Source organism: Halichoerus grypus, chromosome 2 (genome assembly GCF_964656455.1).
Source record: "Halichoerus grypus chromosome 2, mHalGry1.hap1.1, whole genome shotgun sequence".
Lineage (NCBI taxonomy): Eukaryota > Metazoa > Chordata > Mammalia > Carnivora > Phocidae > Halichoerus > Halichoerus grypus.
In genome coordinates, this window is record NC_135713.1 from 41,569,964 (window position 1) to 41,589,886 (window position 19,923).

At 55.5% G+C, this 19,923-nt stretch overlaps 1 protein-coding gene across 2 annotated transcripts in view; it reads right to left on the reverse strand.

The window, feature by feature from the left end:
- CAMK2A (calcium/calmodulin dependent protein kinase II alpha) overlaps positions 1 to 19,923 on the reverse strand; it is a 60,644-nt gene that overhangs the window by 22,840 nt on the left and 17,881 nt on the right. For both annotated transcript variants that reach the window (XM_036113577.2, XM_078066736.1), the window contains exons 3-12: positions 15,647 to 15,706; positions 9,635 to 9,689; positions 8,722 to 8,787; positions 8,528 to 8,600; positions 5,430 to 5,532; positions 4,099 to 4,182; positions 3,874 to 3,968; positions 2,797 to 2,919; positions 2,335 to 2,418; positions 850 to 892 (exon numbers count right to left, since the gene is read on the reverse strand). In XM_036113577.2, coding sequence (XP_035969470.1) covers positions 850 to 892; positions 2,335 to 2,418; positions 2,797 to 2,919; positions 3,874 to 3,968; positions 4,099 to 4,182; positions 5,430 to 5,532; positions 8,528 to 8,600; positions 8,722 to 8,787; positions 9,635 to 9,689; positions 15,647 to 15,706 — 786 coding nt within the window. The remainder of the gene's footprint in view (positions 1 to 849; positions 893 to 2,334; positions 2,419 to 2,796; positions 2,920 to 3,873; positions 3,969 to 4,098; positions 4,183 to 5,429; positions 5,533 to 8,527; positions 8,601 to 8,721; positions 8,788 to 9,634; positions 9,690 to 15,646; positions 15,707 to 19,923) is intronic.

Below are 19,923 nucleotides of genomic sequence, written 5' to 3' on the forward strand. Positions count from 1 at the left end.
AGTCAGAGCTGTAGCTTGCCCCAGCCGACCCCTTGCCGTGGAGCCAGCCACGTGTCCGCAGCAGGCCTGCCTGGCCGGCCCCAGTCAGAGGGCCCCTCGGGTGAGCTTTGCTGTATCTGCTCCGCGGCCCCGTCAGCTGTCCGGTCTCCCCAGAGAGGAGCCCCTGGCAGGCGCTGGCCTGGGTGCTCTCCAGTGTGCCAAGGGGAGCTTCTTGCTAAGCCCTGACACTTATCCTTTCCTTTTCTCTTCGGGGCTGCATGCTGCAGGTCGTTGGGTACTCCCCGCCTTAACCAGCCGGCTCCGGCCCAGGCCAAAGGCTGGCTCCCTGGCTCCCTGCTGACCCATCTTGGTTAAGGGCACTTGCTCTGGGGTGGCTCAAAGCCGCACTAAAAGCAGGCTCTGCCTCTCTCTGCCTAGCCACGGCCCCCACTGCCTTGTCACGAAGGCCACCTGAGCGAAAGCATGGGGACTGCTTAGCACGGGGCTCAGTACTGGCAGGGAACGGGAATGTTGCTATTCCCTGGGCCTGGTTCAGTCCTGCCTGGACCTATACCCCAATATTCGGGAGGCCTCCCCCCTCAGGCTGGCCCAACCTGAGAACCCCAGCACTGCTGTGAGGTTGGGGAGCCAGACTCAACCTCTAACCCTTCCTCATATGCCTTTCGCTTGCTGGCCTTTCGGCTCCAGCCACTTCTGGGTGCAGGTGACTTAAGCCCCCAGTCTTAGGGTCCTCTGTAGCCCTCACTCTCAGCAGGCCCCTGGCCTGAGGCCCCATGGATATCTGACAGGACAATGTTCCCAACAGACCTGTGCAGGGTGTATTTGGGACTTCGCGGTCCCACCACCTACCAGAGAAGTTCCTGGTAGCCAGCATAGTGGTGAGGATGGCTCCCTGCAAAGATAAGGAGGGGGTGTGGGAGACAGGAGGTCGGAGGTGAGGGGGGGAGAGGAGAGACAGAGAAATGGGATGGGAGGGGTGAGGGGAGGCAGGTGCTGTCTTCAGACACAAAGCCAAAGCTTTCTGCCTTGCCCCTCCATTTGCCCTCACCCCACAGCCAGGAGACCATCCCTGCCTCCCTGGGGAAGTCGGGGCGAGCTGGGCCTTAGCTGGCACAGCTCCTAGAACAGGGCCATCCTAGCAGCAGATATTAATAGGTTCCACTGTCCTGGCCAGAGGTAGTGGAAGGGCTCGGGGACACCTGTCAGTGGGGACTCCTGAAGGCCAAGGACAATAGACCCTTCCCTCCTGGGCCCCTTTCACCCTCCACCAGGGCACTCAGTACCTTGCTTCATCACTAGTTCATCTTTCCCGGGGCTCCCGGGCTCACAGCCGAGGAGGGTTGACCTAGAGAAACTCTCCTGTCTCAACAAGGGGCCTAGGGGATGGCTCTCCTGGTTCTGACGCTCTCTGACCTGGACCCTCTCTGAGATTTCCTCTGTGACCACTCCCGGTGGGGGGTGGGGTGGGACTTAGTTCTCCTGGCATCATGCTGGCCTGGCCACCCCCTTGGCCCATGTCCCCTCCCTGGGCCACCACGTCAGGCCTGGGAGCAGTTGGTGGGGAGTTTCCGAAGGAGGTGGGGCCTCAGCATCTGTCACTCAGCGTTCTGATGACTTCTCTGTTCCAGCAGGCTGGGTACTCCTCAGTTACTCTTCCTACCTGTTCATGGGGTCCCTGGCAAGGTCTAGGTCAGCAGCTATTACAGCCTGGGAGCACACACCCCTTGCTCACGAGGCTGGCAGCTCCTGGCCCACCTGGGTCCCACTGTGGCTTCCTCTGGGCCCCTGTCCACGTCTCTTGGCTTGTCCTCTCCAGCGCTCGGCAGCAGGGCCTCTCACCAACACTGGTCTCCTGCCCAGTCCATCTCAGCCCCTAGACCCTCTTGCCAGCCATGCCGAAGCACTTACAGTTCCCCTACGGGGTCACGCTCATGCTTCCAGACTTAGGCATAGAGCTTTCTCTCTGTCTGGAACATCTGTCCACTCTGCGCAGCTAATACCTGCTTATCCTTTGCGGCGTCCGCCTAAATGCCGCTTGCCCAGCAAGGCTTCCTGGAGTGCTTCCCTGGTCCTTCCAGACCTGGTTCAAGGCCCTGCTATGGTCACCCCCGGCCTCGGCGCATGCCCCGTCCCAGCACTCACCACTCCCCCTTACTGTCCCAGGTCCTTGTCTGTCCTTTCCACCTGCTCACTCCCCAGCCCAAACAGTAGGTGCTCAGCACATGCTTGTTGACTCAGTGAAGGAGAGAACTCGTGAGTGAGGCTCTTGGCCTCTGCAGAGACCCAACCAAGCTACTCCATGTCCGGGGGCTACGGAAGGCGAGGACCTGTTACCTTCAGTTTTCTCCTGGCGTTGAACTTCTTCAGGCAGTCCACGGTCTCCTGTCTGTGCATGCAGGAGGCCACAGTGGAGCGGTGCTGGAGGAAGTGGGGAGAGGTCTGTGAGTGGGAGGCAGGCCCGCCCAAAGGCCCTCAGTGGGGCATCTTGTGGAGATGTGGTTGGCATCTTTCGGGGAACAAAGCTTTGTTCTGGGGGACGTTGTACATGCTGTAGGTGCTTAGCATCCCTGGCACCGGATATCCCATGCCAGTAGCACCCCTCGTCGTGATGCCAACACAGAACACCTCCCATTTCCACTTTCCCTGGAGAACCGCGGCAGGGCAGCGTCTCTGGATGAAGCCCCCTTGATCCTATGCTGGGTCTGAGGGGCCAGGGGCAGGGCCAGGACTCCATGGGGGTCTGGACCCTGAAGCCGGGAGGGCCTCCTGGAAAAGGCCTTGCGGGGGAAAGCTCACCGAAATCCAGGGGTGCTTGAGGGCCTCAGCGGCCGTGATGCGTTTGGATGGGTTGATGGTCAGCATCTTATTGATCAGATCCTTGGCTTCCGGGGTAACAGTGTCCCATTCTGGTGACGGGAACTGGAAGGGGCAGAGGGGCCAGGTTTGCCCAGCCTACCCCAGGCCACCCCTGCGATCCCCCAGCCCCTGACTGGCAGGGGAGCAGGCAGGGGTCCTACTGTCCATCCACTGGGCATCCACAACCAGGAGGAGCTGGGATCCTCAATGCAGGGACCCCTCTGGAACCAGAGGAGGGGCAGGGTCCTTGGTCCCCAGGACAAGTGAGAGCAGGGGCCAGAGGGAAAGGAGGGCTTCCTCTGTTTTTCTGATACTCTGCCTTATCTGGGGAGCAGGAGGCCAGTGGTTAGGGCCAGACTTCAGAATCAGAAAGCTGGGTCCAAGTCCTGGCTCTGCCTCCTGGGCTGTGTGACTTTGGGCAAGACATGTGACCCTTTAGCTGCCTCTAGAGATGTTGTGAGGATTAAATATGATACAAAACACATAGCACGTGGCGTGATAGAATCAGCCTTATTGAAAAGCAGAAGAGCCTGGTCATTAGAAGCACAGACTCTAAGAGCCAAACTGCCTGGGTTCAAATCCCAGCTCTACCATTTCTTAGCTATGCAGTGAGGACAGTTATTTCACCTCTCTGTGCCTCAGCTTCCCTATCTGTAAAATGGGGATAATAATCATACCTATGTCCTAGATGGGTATGAGGATGAGCTCTAATAATATATAAAGCATTTAGAGGAGTGCTATGTTAGCTATTACTATTATTTGTGTGTGCATTATTATTTGCAAGAGAGAGAGAGGGTGAGAGTCTATAGCTTCTGGGGCCTACTTTCCTGACCTCCGGGGCCACGCATGGTCAGTCCTCAAGCTCCACCCGCCCACAACTAAGGAGGGGCAGGGGGCCTAAGTGGGTTGGGAGGGCGGGAGGGAGGCACCTCCGGTCTCTGACCTCGCTGGGTGCTGGCTTTCACTGGAAGGGACTCAGGGGCTGGCAGGGAGGCTGGAGAGAGGAGGGACACTCACATCATAGGCGCCGGCTTTGATCTGCTGGTAGAGGCGGTGCTGGTCCTCGTCCCAGAACGGGGGGTACCCAACCAGCAGGATGTAGAGGATGACCCCTGGGGAGAGGACCAGGAGAAGCCTCACCCCCCTGTGAGGAGGAGCGATGAAGAGGGGAGGGATGGGAAAGGAGAGGGCACCTGAGGGGTAGGCACCCAGGGGGATGAGAGGGCTTTGGGAGGGACTCACCACAGGCCCACAGGTCCACAGGCTTCCCATACGGGTCCTTCCGCAGCACTTCCGGGGAGAGGTATCCCGGCGTCCCTGCGAACCCTGCTCCCCAGACACACAGACAGGCAGACACACACACAGAGGTTGGCACGTAAGCAACCCAGGGCAAGGTCCTGCTGGAAGTGGGATGAGGTTTCCCTGGAGATGGGGAACACACTCCCCGCTCCCAAGAGTGGGTCGAGGGCAGCAAAGCCTCTAGATCAGGGTGGACAAGTGCACAGGGCACCTGTCACCACCCCCACTCCAGAGCCTATGGCAGAAGTCTTTGGTCAATCCCAGAGTCCCTCCCGTGGGGTCCTGCCTCAGCGTCACACACTAACAGCCCTCCTGGTGGCACTCTAGACAAAATGTCCTTGCCATGTCAGCTGAAGGCGGAGCTGAACCCTTGCCCACTCCCCACCCTTCTGGGAGCTGGTCCTGGGCTAGTAGGAGGCCTGTCCCCAACTCTGGTTTTGCCCTAAGTCCCCTGGTGGGTCTCTCTTCCTTCGAGGCCTCAGTTCCCTCATCCATCAAATGAGAGATTAGGGATTCCTCCCTTTACCACCTCCCAGCAGTGTGGGGAGAATCACTTGAAATAAACAGGCACCCCAAGTACTTGAACAAGGAATCATAAGAACAGTTACTATTTATTGAGCGTGTGTGCTCAGCCCTGGGCCGAGCACTTCCATGCCTGGTCTCACTGACTCCTCACACAGCGCTGAGCACCATGCTCTCATCACCCCCATTTTATGGACGAGGAAACGAAGGCTCAGCAAGCTGAAACGTCACATACCTCCTAAGTGGCAGAGTCGGAACCTGAACTCAGAGCTCTGACTCTTAACCACTGATCAATAGCGCCCACTGAAAAGGTTCCCCAGCTAGCTGAAAGCCCTCAATTATGCCAAAACCCCTGAGCACGCTCGATCATCTGAGCTTAAATCCAGACTCTGCCCCTTTTACCTCCCCATGAACTCTTCCAAGTTTCTCAGTCTCTGTTCCTCGTTCGTAAAGTCAGGATAATCAGCTCTGGAAGCCACGGAAGCCCCCAGCCAACAGTCGCGGTGTGTGTGCATGTGGAGAAGCCTGTACTGTTTTAAGGATAACCACGTCCCTGCACCTGACCTCTATGGGGACAGGATGGGCAACGCCCACTGACCAGAGGCTGCGCGGTGGGACCTCTGCTCCCAGGGCTCTGGCTGGTGCAATGGCAATCTCCCGCCTGCCCCTGCTTGGGCAGGGGGCTCCTAGAAGCCAGTGTGTCAACACAAGGCTGGCCCCCCACACCCCTGCCACCCCCTGCCCCCACTCACCGAACCATGCTTGCTGCTCCCCTTCCACCTCTATGGCCAGACCAAAGTCCGCCAGCTTCACCGCAGCGCCCTTGAGCTTGGAGGCCAACAACAGATTCTCCGGCTTCCCAGGACCAGAGAGAAGAGTGAAATGGGGGAAGAAAGAGCCAGAGGACAGTGAGCAGGTTCAGAACCTCACCTCCGGGGAGCCTGAGCCTACACGAGGCGCAGCTGGGCAATCCAGAGTGCCCTGTCCCCACCTCCAGTCCCAGCCACAGGACCCCGCGCTCCAGCCCCCAGAGAGGGGACTACCCTAGGGCAAGACCTCTGTCTTCGGCAACAGGAAGATCCTTTCTCCACCACCCGTCCCCTCCTTCGCTTCTCCTCAGGGTTTGGGGCTGACGCTGACGCAAGCACAGGGAGTTGGGGAGACAGCCACCACCACATAAGGAAAAAGGAGAGATATTCATTGTGCCCCTACTATGTGCCAGCCACCGGGCTAAATGTTGCACATATATCATCTTGCTTATCACCTCAACAACCTTTGGGGCAGGCATTATTATTCCCTTTCTCCACAGCGGCCTTCCTACGTGCCCTGAAACAGTCACGCTTTTTCGCACCTCAGGGCCTTTGCACTCCCTGTTCCCCTTGTCTGATTTGCTCCTTCTCCAAGCTTCACAGAGCTGGCCTCTTCTCTTCATCCGCTCTCACCTTTGTGTCGCCCCCTCAAAGAATCCCTCCATGACTATCTAAAGGAGGAGCCCCCAGGTATCCTCTGTCTTAGCAACTTGTTGTTACCTTCATAGATATCACCACAATTTGTCATTTTTTCCCCCATCTGTCTATGTGCTTGTTCATTATCTGTCCCCTCTATAGACAGTGAGCTCCTTAGCTGTCAGCCCACCACTAAATCACCAGCACCGAAGGCAGGGGGCAGCACATAGCACACTTCATAAGTATTTGTCATACAGATAAAGATGAGGAAACCAAGGCTCAGAGAAGTTAAGTGACTTGACCAAGGTCACACAGCTGATAAGACACAGAACCAGAATCTCTGTCTGCTGTCTTCTGCTGGGTGTAGAGAACAGGAAATCCCCCCCCACAGACCAGAGGGGGGTTGAAATGAATTCTGCAGTTGGATAGCCCTCGCCTCTGACCCAGCTCCACCACTTCTATGCTATGGAACTTGGGCAAGCCATTTTACTTCTTTTTTTTTTTTTTAAGATTTTATTTATTTATTTATTTGACAGAGAGAGACAGTGAGAGGGAACACAAGCAGGGGGAGTGGGAGAGGGAGAAGCAGGCTTCCTACTGAGCAGGGAGCCTGATGTGGGGCCCGATCCCAGGACCCTGGGATCATGACCCGGGCCAAAGGCAGACGCTTAACGACTGAGCCACCCAGGTGCCCCAAGCCATTTCACTTCTCTGAGCTTTAGTCTCCTCTCAGAAAAATGGATAGAGCCTACCTCATGGGGTGGCGTACGGATCAGTCGTGATAATCCACGTAGAGCACTTGGCAGTGGCCCACGGCACATGCGTGATGAGCATTAGCACTCACATTCTCTGCTTGGGGTGGGGTGGGGGTATGGGCTCCGTGTCCCTGGAGACGGCTGGTTTCCTCTGACCCCCTTCCCCACCAGGACTTCCGAGAGGGTCCCACCTTTGACCTTTCACTGCCCAAAGCTAGGTGGGACCCAAACAAATATAGCTCCTTCTGCCCCTCTTGAAGGCCTCTTTTATCCTCTGGGGACTGCGTTCCCAACGTGTCCTGGGTCTTGGTAGCCGTCCTGCCCTGATTTGATGAATATGCCGCTAATTAATCTATCCAGAGTGGCCTAAATTTGTGCTGCCTGTCCTCCTGTCTCCTCACATGCAGGGGCTGTAGCTATAATGGGAACAGGCCCTCTGGGAGAACTGCCCCGCCATCTGGCCAGGACCCTCTTGGAGTGCACACTTGCCTGTGGGTCTAGACTGAGCCATAGGGAGCTCCCCTGTGAGAGTCGGAGGTAGACAGGGCTTCTGGGCAGAGCACTGCATCCCAGAGACCTGGACCTCCTGGACGATGCCCAGGGAGCATGCCCAGAGAGGCTGTCCAGGCTGAGGAGGGCCTGGAGGGCCCGTCCGGTGGGGATGGAGGAGAACAGCCTGCAGAAGACTGGGGAGGTACCACAAGTGCCTCTGGGGCCCGGGCTGGAGGCTTGATCTGTGTGGCCCCAAAGGGCAGAACTAGGGCTCACAGGCCACAGCAGGAGAGATGGAAGGAGATATTCCCAGTGGTTCAAGGGGCTTCCTCGTGAGAAGTGAGTTCAGAGTCACTGAAGGCCAAAAAGCAGAGGTTCAAAGGCACCTAGAAGGGGCTCCTACAAGAGCAGGAACTGCACTGAGTGGCTTTTTGGCCCAGACCGCCGCAGGCCCAGGGGCTGGGGTCAGAAGGCCAGGGCTCCATCCTAGCTCGGGTACAACTGAACAGCATAGTCTTGGGCGAGTCCCTTAGAGTCTGTAGGCCTCTGTTCGCTGCTCTGAAAATCAGGGGGCAATGTTATGAGCTAGCGGCCTCGATGCCTTGAGGCTCGGCAGAGGGGAGCTAGGAGTCTGTGCTGATCAGGCTACGTGGCTGGCGCCAACCCTAGATCACGCATCTGCCTAGGCCTGTCCTTCTCCTTCAGGCGGGAAGAGGAGGGACTCCAGGAGCCCCAAGGCCTGTGTTTCTTCTCCCCGCATCTGCCAGGGACCCAGAAACAAGAAACGCAATGTTTCTGTGCACCAGGCGCTGTGCTGTCTCCTTTGACAGAATCAGCAACCCCGAGCAGAGGTTGCCATGGCAACCCACGGTGAGGAAGCTGAGGCCCTGCAGCTGGAGAGTGGCCTGGCCGGGACCTGGACCCCGCCAGGGCCAGCCTGGGTGGCCTAACGACAGCTTACCTGGTCTGGCCCAAAGCACGTGGGCCTGGGTATCAGGAGACTGGATCCTAAGCCTAGATACTTCTCCATGCGCCCAGTTTCCTCATCTGAACAGTGGGGTGATTATTCCCCACCCAGCCCAACTCAGGGGAATTAAAGGGATTCTGATAATCCCCCTGGCTCCCGGGGGGAGCCGCACCCTTGGATGAGTCACTCACCTTCAGGTCCCGGTGCACCACACCCATCTGATGGCAGTGCAGCACTGCCTCCAGGATCTGCTGGATACAGTGACTGGGGAGAGAGGGGGGAGGGTCCCCGTGTGAAGGCGAGCGTCCCCTCGGGAGCTGGGAAGCCAGTGGGGGAGACGCCCTGCCCCCCCAGGCACCATTGCCAGGCTGCACCTGGCGCTCACCTGGCATCGGCCTCACTGTAATACTCCCGGGCCACAATGTCCTCAAACAGCTCCCCACCGGTAACCCTGGGGAGACAGGCACAGAGTCACCCTCCCAGAGTTCCCCAGTGTTGCCTCTTCTGGAAGAGTCTCCAGGAAGCTAAGGGCGGGACCCAGGGACCTCAGAATCTCAGCCCAAAGGGAGGAACACCAGGGGCCCCGAGGGTGCCTCCTGTCACAGCCCTCTTCCTGGCTCCCAGCCCGCCCTTCCCCTGACTTCCCTCCCTCCATGACTTGCCCTTCTCTCCCACTGGGTCCAGGCTGGAGTTAGGACAGGGGGTGGGACACTCAGAGCATATCACTGAGGTTCATTAGGAAGCCCAAGGGCTGGGGTTTTTGTTGTTGTTGTTGTTTGCTTGTTTCATAGACTTTATATTTTAGAGTAACTTGAAGCACACAGCAAAATTGAGCAGAAGGCACAGAGATTTCCCATGTACCCACACAGGCAGAGTCCTCCCCATGATTAACTGTTTTTTGCAGATGGGACCAGCGTCTTCACCGAGTTTCTCTGCCAACCCAAGAACCTATCATTTCGTTATTGTTTTTCATTCAATTGACTGGCTTTCAAAACTTTAAAATTACTCCAAAGGAAACTTTATATTGCCACTAGACGTGGAAAGCCAGCATCGCTGACCACAAATAGAAACAAAACAATAAGACAAGGAAAGGAACAAGTGTGTGTTGGCGTTTCAGGGAGACCCACGTGCACTGTTTGGGTGGCAGGCCTACAACATGCGGGAAACTTTTATCTCGGGAGAGGGAATTCAGCCCAGCCTGGGGGCATTTGGGAATCAGGCCAAGGGACCCAGCTAGGTCATCCCTGCTCAGGCTGCGCCTAGAGCCCTTGTACGTCCCGGGGTGGGCCCAAACTCACAGGTCGAAGATCAGGTAATGGTGTCCCTCCTCGGAGATGCTGTCGTGGAGCCGGACTGTGGGAGGGGCCCAGGCAGCCAGTTAACCCGGAAGCACTGCTTCCCACCCCCTCCTGCCCTCTCACCTCACCCCTCCAACGGCCAACATGCCAATTTCTCAGGCACTGAGCACAAGCCAGGTAACAGGTGCTTTGACAAATGCAAGTGAACGATGGCTCACTGACCTCGGGCATCATCAAAAGAGGCCCAGGTTTAAAGATGGAAGACCCCTCCCTGCTTTGGTCAAAGTTCGGCCTCTTCCTTTCTCCAACCCTCGGCTTCCTTGCTGGGCAGGCTGGCATCGTGGAAATAGCCTGTGGCTCGGATCTCCACCACGTGCTAGCTGTGTGATTTCAGGCAGGCTGGGTGCTACACCTTTCTGAGCCTCTCTTTTCTGGCCTGGACAATGAGAATGAAACTCCTGCACCTGCAGGCTCGTTGTGAGAATTCCACGAGGCACACAGTCGGTGTTTGCCCAGTGCCGGCCCTGGGAAAGAACCCTGCTGTGCATCCAGGTGTGGATAAGAGAGCGGGGTTGGTGGGAGGACCGCAGTCCCTGAGTTAGGCATGCTGAGAAACTGTCATCTCTTCATACCTCACTTACCAAGAACAGGGGCAAGACTCCCAGGAGCCCAGAGATCCCAAAATTACCCCCCTGAGATTCTGGAAGGAAGGGCCCGAGGCCCAGGGCTGCCTCTGGGGGGCTGTCCCTGCCAGCCAACCGCATTTTCTCCCAGGACAGCTTCACATCCTTCCCTGAGCCACAGCCTAAAAACGGCTACAGAGTGGGGTACATGCTCAGAGAATCAGGATACGTCATACAACGGAAGATTACACAGCTGTTAAAATAATACGGCAGTTACGTATCCCCTGGTTCAGAATCTTCTCTGAATTATGTTGTTTGGCAAAAAAGCAAAGTGCAAAACAGTGTGCATGGTACTTCTTTAAAAAGATGTAGTTAAGCCTGTTTACGGCATAAGCCTCTCTGGAAGGATACAAAAAGTGGGCATTGGGGGACCTTGGGGAGGGGAATCGAGAGTAAGAGTGGTGGGTGGGTGAGACTATGTTTTCACTGTGAGCCCTAGTGCCATTTGAATTCTGGCCATGTGCATATATTTCTGACTCAGTATTGAGTCCCTTCAATGGCTTATGGCTCTCCTATCTGCACATAAAGTTCGAAGAGGCAGGCGTCAAATATACCAGAGTATATCTACTACTGGACGGGGGAGAGATAACCAGAGATGGAGGAGGATAGGAACATAAATTTTTTTAAAAGATTTATTTATTTAAGTGATCTCTACACTGAACACAGGCCTAGAACTCACAACCCTGAGATCAAGAGTCACACACTCCACCGACTGGACCAACCAGGCCCCTCGGGAACACAAATTTAAATTAAAATTTTTTAAATTCTTAAATGATGATATGTATTTCTAAATGACTGATATTTTAAATATATTTTATTTTATTCTTAAGTAAGCTCTACACTCAATGTGGGGCTGGAACTTTTGACCCTGAGACCAAGAGTCACATGCTCTACCCACTGAGCCAGCCAGGGGCCCCTGTTTTAAATATATTGCAAAGCAAAACTAAAAATCAGGGTACATATTATATAATCCTGCTTTAATTTTTTAAACAACATTTCATTATAAAAAATTCACACGTACACTCAAGTGAACACCCATCTACCTACCGCTTAGGTTCTATCATCAATCCTTTCTTATACTTGTTTTACTACATTTCTAACCATTCCTCTATCTATTCATCTATTTCAATTTTTTAATGCATTTCAAAGCAAAGGTATGCTCGGTTTTTGACATGTATATGTGTATTGAAATGAGCATCCTGTATCTTCCGTACGCCGAATCTGACAACCCTAGATTGGTGCCCTGGCCGGCTCTCCCGTAAGCCGGGCCAGCCATCCTCTGCGAGAGGCGGCTGCTAACAGCTCACGTTCACTCCCCTTCGCTGGAGAATTACCCTCTACTGCTGGAGCTGCCTTGTGTACGAGGTTACCTGCAGCCTGCAGCCAATGACGGACTAACTCAGGAAGTCAGCGTCCGTGCAAAGGGCCAGTCTCCTTGTCTTAGGGAGGGACACCCCCAAAACAGGATTTATGTTCCAGAGGCCTCCCCACGGCATCCTGTGGACACACCTGGAATCGGGTCAAACTTAGACTTGACCTGAGGCCACATCCTTGGTCAATTCCTTCCCGTTCTCCAACGTGCTTCACCCCGTCTCTTGCAGGTCTCCCCTGGGAGCACACGCTCAATAGATCACAAGCATCTGAATCCCTGCCTTAGGCTCTGCTTCTAAGAAACCTGACCTGAGACAACATGTAGAGAAACACTTGAGAAGGTACAGACACATCGTGTGTCATACGGAAACATGTATCATACAGTATTAGCGCTAAGTACCAAGGTTATAGAAGATACTTCAAAAATTGTCTTCTCATTGATCTACAATAAACTTGCATTCTTAGTGTATCAAGATAAAGTTTAAAAAAAAAACCCTTCCCGGGAGCCTGGGTGGCTCAGTCGGGTAAGCATCTGCCTTTTGCTCAGGTCATGATCCCAGTGTCCTTGGATCAAGTCCCACATCCCGGCTCCCTACTGAGCAGGGAGCCCGTTTCTTCCTCTCCCTCTACCCCTCCCCCCTGCTCGTGATCTCTCTCTCTCTCAAATAAATAAATAAATCTTAAAAAAAAAAAAAAAGGGCTGCCCTCTAAGCAGCCAGACAAGAGGGACACAGGCTGGATTCCAGCCCCCACCTGCATAAGGGCACTGGGGTGGCCTTTAGTCCCTGAGAGGTGGCACCATCACAGCTCAGAACCCAGGAGACAGGACACATAAAACCTCTCCTCCCATCAGTGAAGGCTGCCCTGAGAAAGAACAGTCCAAAGCCGAAGAGGAAAAGAAAGATTCAAGAGCCGCCGCAGGGTATGAAAGAGTCTCACCACCTCGTAGAGATTGACACATCTGTGGTCATTGAGCTAAGCTGCCAGTTAGTGACTTTTTATATTGCCAGAGATCCAACAGATCTGTAACCTAGTTTTCATTTATATAGCTGGACTCACGAATTTCTGACATTCCTTTCATATTTCCAACAGTGATTAGTTTTTTTTCTTGGAAATTGAAAGGTAGTGCTTGCTGCCCTACCCTCTGCCCCCTGACAGCACACTCCTGATGTCCCCGTGGGAAGCTCAGTGGAATGGCTGGGAAGATGGGCTCTGTAGTCAGTCTTGCTGGGCTCATCTCCCAGATCTGCCTCCTATAAGCTGTGTTAACTTTGGGCAAATTAGGTAGCCTCTCTGAGCCTCCTTTCCTACCCATAGTGGTAACACCACTGGCCTGCTGCGGGGGGTTAATCGATGATGCTTGTAAAGCCTTCAACACAGTGCCCGGCTCCGGCAAGAACTTGACAAATGTAGACACTGTCATCTTCCTCATTGACCAGCCTCACTTCTCTTGCCCACCCCAAATCCCCTGCTAAACTCTCAGGGTGTCCCCTGCTCCCTGCGGTGGCCTTCGGAGTCGGCCCCATCAGCAGGTGTGGGGCACTGTCCCTGTCCCGCGTACACAGCACAGTTGGACCCTCCTGTGCTGAGCCAGGGCCTCCCTGACCTGGTCCCCCCGGGGCTGCACACCAACCACACATGGGGAGCAGCGAGTAAGCCTGGCTAGAGTCACCGAGCCGCATGACCAGGACTCAGTCTAGCACTTCCAGGCACAGATTCGCCTCTCAGGTTCTGCATCCACAGTTGCACCTCTCTGCACTTCTTCGGGCAGATTATCAGCGACTTAGAAGTGCGATGCTTAGAGGCTCAGGAAGCAGCACCCTCCAGGGCCCTGAGATAGCTTCGGGGTTCTTCCCCAAATCCTCCTGGTCTGGGGCTCAGCTCTGCTCTCCACGCACCTGTGCATCAGCCACTCCAACCCCAACCCCATCCCCACTCCTTCTGCCCGTCCTCAGCCCCCAGCAGAGGCCTTGGCATGTGGTGGGGCCCCAGATACCCTTGCCGTCAGGTGCAGGAAGGAAGGAAGGAAGGAAGGAGGAAAGGCCTCAATGATGATGACGATGAAGTGCCATTTCTGAGACTTTACCACGGGCCAGGCTTGTGCTAAGTGCTTCCCTTGCAATTTCTCATTTAGCTCACCCAACAGTTGTAAAGGGTGGCTACCACGATTACCCTCACAGCCCGCGCACGCTCCAACACCTGTGAACTGCCGAGCTGGGATTGGACCCCAGGTGCAAATCCCATTCTCTTAACCACCACGTTAAATACAGCGCCCCAAACTGGTGACCGAACATCGTGATGGCTCGGAGGAATGAGAAGCATATGGAGGTTACGTTTTCGGGTAAGGTCGTTTGGTGGGAAGGGGTGGACTGAGGAAAAAGGGGAACGGCACTTACCTCGGGACTGTCATGGTGCTATGCTTTAATTAATCATCACAACCCTATGAGGAGGGTATCATTGCCATTTTCCAGATGAGGAAACTGAGCTTCAGAGTGGTTCAGCAACATGTCCAGGGTCACACAGCAATCAAGCAGCAAACCCAGGATTTGAGCTGCAGTCTGTCAGCCCCAGAGCTCATAAGGTACTGCTCCCCATGTACGGGGGGGCAGGGGAGGGTGGAGGACGCAGTGTTGAATTGAAACCACCACGTGGGCAGCAACACGCGCACTGACACACACGCTCCCCGCCTCCTCCCTCTGGGGCCGCCAGCCTTTCCAAGAACCATGGGACTTTGTGGTCGGAGCTCCCTCCCCACCCCTCCATCACAGTGCTGGGCAGCTGGAGGCCCCGAGAGGGCAGGAGCCGCCCAAGGCCACACAGTGAGTCCGCCAGCAGGCCAGGGATCGGGGTACAAGCAGGGCTGCTCCCCCCCTGGCCGCCTTGCTGCCCCTCCTCTGATTCTGGTCCTGGAGCCTCTGGCTGCTGTCTGCGCAGTTCTGCTCCCCTTCACAGGGCCCAGGGAAGGGGAGGTGCCTTTTGGGTATAAATAGCAGATGGAGATGCTTCTCTCCAGCGGGAGAGTTAACCCTTGGGGCTCTGGGCACAGAGAGATGCTTCCTTCCCAAGGGCAAAGGCTTGGTGGCTGTTAGAGTTGGAATATTCCTTAGAAGAGCATCTAGGCCTTGTTCCTCAAAGTGGAATCCGAAACTGCAGCCTTGGCATCGCCTTGGAGCGTGTCAGAAATGCAAAATCTTGGAACCCCCCCAAACCCGCTGAACCAGAATCTACCTTTTAACCGGATGCCCAGATGATGCAGAGGGTGTCTCCTTGTGCAGATGGGGGAAAGTGGCTCAGAGAGGGCAGGGATCCCACCCAAGGTCACACAGCCATTCCCTGACAGAACTATATCTAGAATCTGCTCTTCCGCCCCTCCCCCCACCCGCCCCTGGCCACACCACCCCAACTCAGAACCCTGATGGGCAGGGCTGCAGACCCCCAGTCATGCATGGGGGAAGAGGGGAGGTCAGGCAGTGATGCGTGGTCTAGGCCCAGCATCTCCCCAGCAGCAGGTGCTCAGCCTACCCCTGGGGCAGTGGCCACCTCGGAGCCTGCCTCTGAGGGGCAGGCAGGCTGCTGGTCTAGGTAGGTGGGCAGGTCATAGTGCCAGGCTGACTCAGCTTGGGGTAGGTTTGGGGAGTGGGCCGTTATGGTCCAGGCCGCGCCTGGCCTATTTTTGTCTCTCTCGGAGCTTCGGGAGTTTTCCTGAAACAGCTTTTCTGAAGGAGGCTGCCAGCAGCGTGGGCTACAGGGGGAAGGGCCCCTTCTTCACCTTCTCCCCAACCAAGCTGGTCTCTGAGAAATGTGGAGACCATTAAAGTCACCCCCTTTCCCATCAGTACTGCCGCCATCCCCAGAGAAGAGAGCAGCTACCCCCCACCTGCCCAGAAGGCCCACCAGCTCAGGCAGGGGCGCAGGGCCAGGCTCCACCCACGCCCCTCATGCACTCCCCACAGCTCACCGATGTTGGGGTGCTTCAGCAGGCGGCAGATGCGGGCTTCGCGCTCCAGCTTCTGATGGTCTGAAACCCAGATGCCCAGGTGAGTCCCAGATGAGGGAGGGAACTTCACCCACTCCGTCTCTGCCTCTTCATGGCCTCTTATGCTCTGCACCTCCCAGGGCGGCCCCTGGGCCCCCATCCCCCCACATAAGCTGGCCTTTCTGGCAGGGCCCCTGGGTTCTCCAGGAAGGCGGTGGGATGCAGCAGAGGCGGGGTGGTGGGGGGCAGGGTTGCAGGGCCTCAGAAGTCCCTTCCTCTCTCTGGGCCTTGGTTTCCGGGGCTCTCAAATGAGGTGCATCCCTGAGCCCCATCTGCAGAGCCTGCAATGCCCCCCCCCCAGGGCAGGCTTCTGCTGCCCTGCCTCCAGCCTTGCCCCTTGCACGCACGGCGCTCCGGCCAGACTGAACTGCTAACTGGCACTTCTCCAGACCCACCCCGCTCAGTCCTCTCAGAGCCACCCATGTGGTTCTCTCAGCTTGGAACTTTCCCTCTCAACCTCCCACCTGTCCTTCACTGGCCATCACTCCGTCACTCCCACCTACCCTTAGATATACCCTCTCCTGGCAGCCTGGTAGGGGCCCCTCCTCTGTGTGGTCAGGGTCCCGGGACAACACATCTCACTTTGGCTCATGGATACCTTTACCCTTAAGGGCAAGAGCTTGGTCTCTGTTGTACCCCTGGCATCTACTCAAATGCCTGGCACATAGTAGGTGCTCAAGAAATAATTGAATTAAAGAATAAACCATTGAATGATGAACCTTTCTAAGGGAGTGTATATTTCTCTGCAGGAGAAGAGCTGTATTCATTCACAGAGGCTGCCTCCCTTACAGGGGACCCCAGGCCAGGGACACAGAGAGCCCCAAATAATCTGCAGGGGCTTTACCCGGAGCTCTCGCACCTGCTTTCCAGGACTTTTGTCCAGACCCCCGGGGAGAGAGGCTTTGTTCAGGATCTGCCCCCGTGGTCTCCCGCTCTGAGGCTGCTGGGAACAAGCCTTCCCGTGACTCTCTTCAGTCCTCCCAACCACCCTGCGCTGTGGGCATCACTGTCCCCATTTTATGCACTTCTCAATTTCCTTTCTGGTGCTTTTCTCACAATTCCATAGTTAATGCCTTAATTTAAAAAACCAGAACAATACAAAGGGAGCCAGTAGAATATTTACTATGTGCCAGGCACTGTGCAGAGCACCTTTATATCCATCTCAAGTTCTCACAACAACCCCTTGAGGGAGGCGCTATCACATCCGACCTTACAGAGGTGCGTAGAAGCCAAGTACCCTGCTCAGAGTCGCACCCCCGGTGATGAGTGGCGCCGCACTTTGCACCAGGCAGTCAGAACCCAGGGCTGAGCTTTACCGTGCTATACTGCTCTCCACGCCCTGACTCAGTGCCGCCGCCTCCATCTGCCCCCAATTTCTGAATGGGAAAATTGGGGCACATAGGAGGGACCTCACGCAGACTCTCAGCGGCAGACGCCCGGATTAGAACTCCAGTCTCTGACTAGCCCCTTCAGAGCAGGCAGCCACCAAGGAGGGCAATAAGGAGGGAGAAAGTCCCAGCCCTTGTCCCCAGGCAGCCAGCTCCCCTTTCCCCTGCCCCTTTAGTAGAGCAATCACTGGCCTTCCTCCAGGGGCTGCAGAAGCCAAGAGCAACACTGAAATGGGGCTTTTTCGTCAGCAAAGCAATTAAGTCCACTCCTGTCTCCACAGAGGGTAAGCACATCTCCCCAGCAGCAGGTGGACTAGGGGCTAGGGGAGGGGAGGTTGTCTACACTGGGGGACATCCCCCCTGGTCCCCCCTCCCTCCTAGCCTCCTTCCACATCCTCCAGGATGGCAGGAGGCCAATTCCCACACAAAGGAGGGGCATCTCCATCCAGAGCTGCTGAGGGCCCTCAGTGGACTGAGGACGGCTGGACGCTCCCCTAGCCCTACAACCCTGTCCCCCACCCCACCCATCCCCAGCAGAAGAACCAGAGATCAGGCTGGTCAAGTGGGGCCTATCAGAGGGGGCTGGAGGCTATACATTCAGGGTACAAGGCTGGTCCAGCCTATACATTCAGGGGACGAGGGACCCAAATGCAGAATTCTGATGTTTCCCCACCACGTGAGCAGCACTGAAAGGACACGCAGGTCACACAGCCTCAGACTTGGGCCTGATGGCCAGCCCTCACTGCCAGAAATGCCAGGAGCTGACTGTTTTTATAAATCTGGCTATCATCTTGTGCATAGTCCAATCACACCACATTGCAAATTTCTGGGCTAAAAGCATTAATTTGTTGAATTTATGTAAACATATATGTTATTCAATAGTTTTTGTAACTCTGACATGTTTTTATTTTCTAACATTCCTCAAAGAAAGTAGGGATTGTGTTTCTCTTGACCTCTGAGGCCTTGCTCTGTTCTGTAGGTAAGGAAACTGAGGCCCAGTGATAAGGAGCGGTCCCGTTATCAAAGTCACTTAATAAGGTGGTCAAGCCTCCTTAGAACCCACAGCTCTGAGGAACCACTCCTGGATGTTCTCCCCACTCCAGCCAATCATCTTTGGCAGCAAAGGACCTCTTATTAAAACATGAATTAGATGCTGTCTCTCCCTGGCTTCAAACTCTCCAACAACTCTTCAAACTCCGCATTGTACTTGCAATCCAAACTCCTCACCACGGCCAGCCAGACCCCGCTGGTCCTGCCTCATCTTGGCCTTGGAGCTTCAGCCACAGTGACCACCTTTCTGGCCTCACGCACACCATGCCCCTTCCCACCTCAGGGCCTTTGCACTTGCTGGGCCTTTTGCCTAGAATGCTCTTGCCCTGGGTCTTCTCATGGCTGCCTCCTTTTCCTCAGGCAGGTCCAACACAGTATCACCTCCTCAGAGAGCTTCCCTGGCTGCCTTTTCTGAGGGTCCCTCCTGCCCCCCATCACTTCCCCACTATCCTGTCTCATTTTCTTTATAACTTGTTGCTACCTAAAGTTTACCTTGCTTATTTATATGTTTAATGTTCTTTCCAGTCTTCCTCCCTAGAGAACAGGTGCAATGAGAGCAAGACCTTGTCTGTCAGTCACAGCCATGCCCCAGGGCCCAGAGTCACTAAGCAGCTTGTCCAAGGTCCCATAGCTAAGAAATGGCAGAGCTGGGATTTCCACCCATGTTCAAAATTACTGTACTACATTGCCTCCCATTCTCATAAATAATTGATAAATCAGTCCTTTCAGCTTGATACGGTCCCAGATGGTGAAAGGCCTGAGGGAAACCTCCTGTCCAGGTACCTGGAAGGATTGCCCCCTAATGCTCACTATGACACCTTGTGAACCTTCTCCCTCCCTCCCTAGGGGCAGGCCTCCAGGGTGTTGGGGTTAAGGGGCCCTGCCCTGCCCAAGAGCTTGGCAAGCAGGGGCGAGTGAAAGTAAAGTTCAGGGTGAAGTTCCTGGGGCCAGATAGTGCCAGCAGGGCAGGGCAAGACAGAGCAGAGCATGGGGGAAGTACAATCAGGCAGCCCGGAAAGCTCTGCCTGCAAAGTGGGGCGGGGGCAGGGGGGAGGGGCGGGACTCCTGCCAGAGGCACAGGAACCAGGGAAGAAAATAGGCTTCCAAGTCTTGGAAGAGGAAATGTCCCCACCCTCTAGAGGGCCTCAACAGGGCTCCTGATCCTGGGAGGTTAGAGGAATAATTCCAAGGGCCAAGAGTGCCAGGCAGGAGTGGGGAGTAAGATGAGGAAAATGGGAAGGATCTGTCTCACTGCCTCCTTCACAGCATGGGCCTGAGGCTCAGGGGCAGCCTGAAGGAGCTCACGCCATGCTTCTCACCCCATGTCCCGGGACTGGTTGCCAGGGAGCCGAGGAAGTGAGCCCTCAGCGCTCGGGTGGACAGTGGTTATTGTGGAGGTCTCCGTACCCCCATCAGTCACCCCTTTCTGCACCAGCCACATCCATGTGCCCAGCGTCCCCTAAAATGCTAATGAGTGTCTTCTGCGCGCTGGGTGAGGCTGGGGCTGGGAAGCCCCCGGAGGCCCTGGCAGGGAGTTCTACCCGAGCGTACTGGCTATCATCTCTGCGGACGGGAGCTTTTCGGTGCAGGAGCTTGGGCCTCACCTACGGACTCCAGCCCTCCAGGGTAGAACTAAGGCAGCCGCGTTTCTTTAAAGGCCCCCGAGGGGATCTGGCAGGGCCTGTGACAGGCAAAAATTTCACTTCCCATTCCATGTCTTTATGACTTCTTGAAATTGTTGACACTTTGAGCATTTTATCT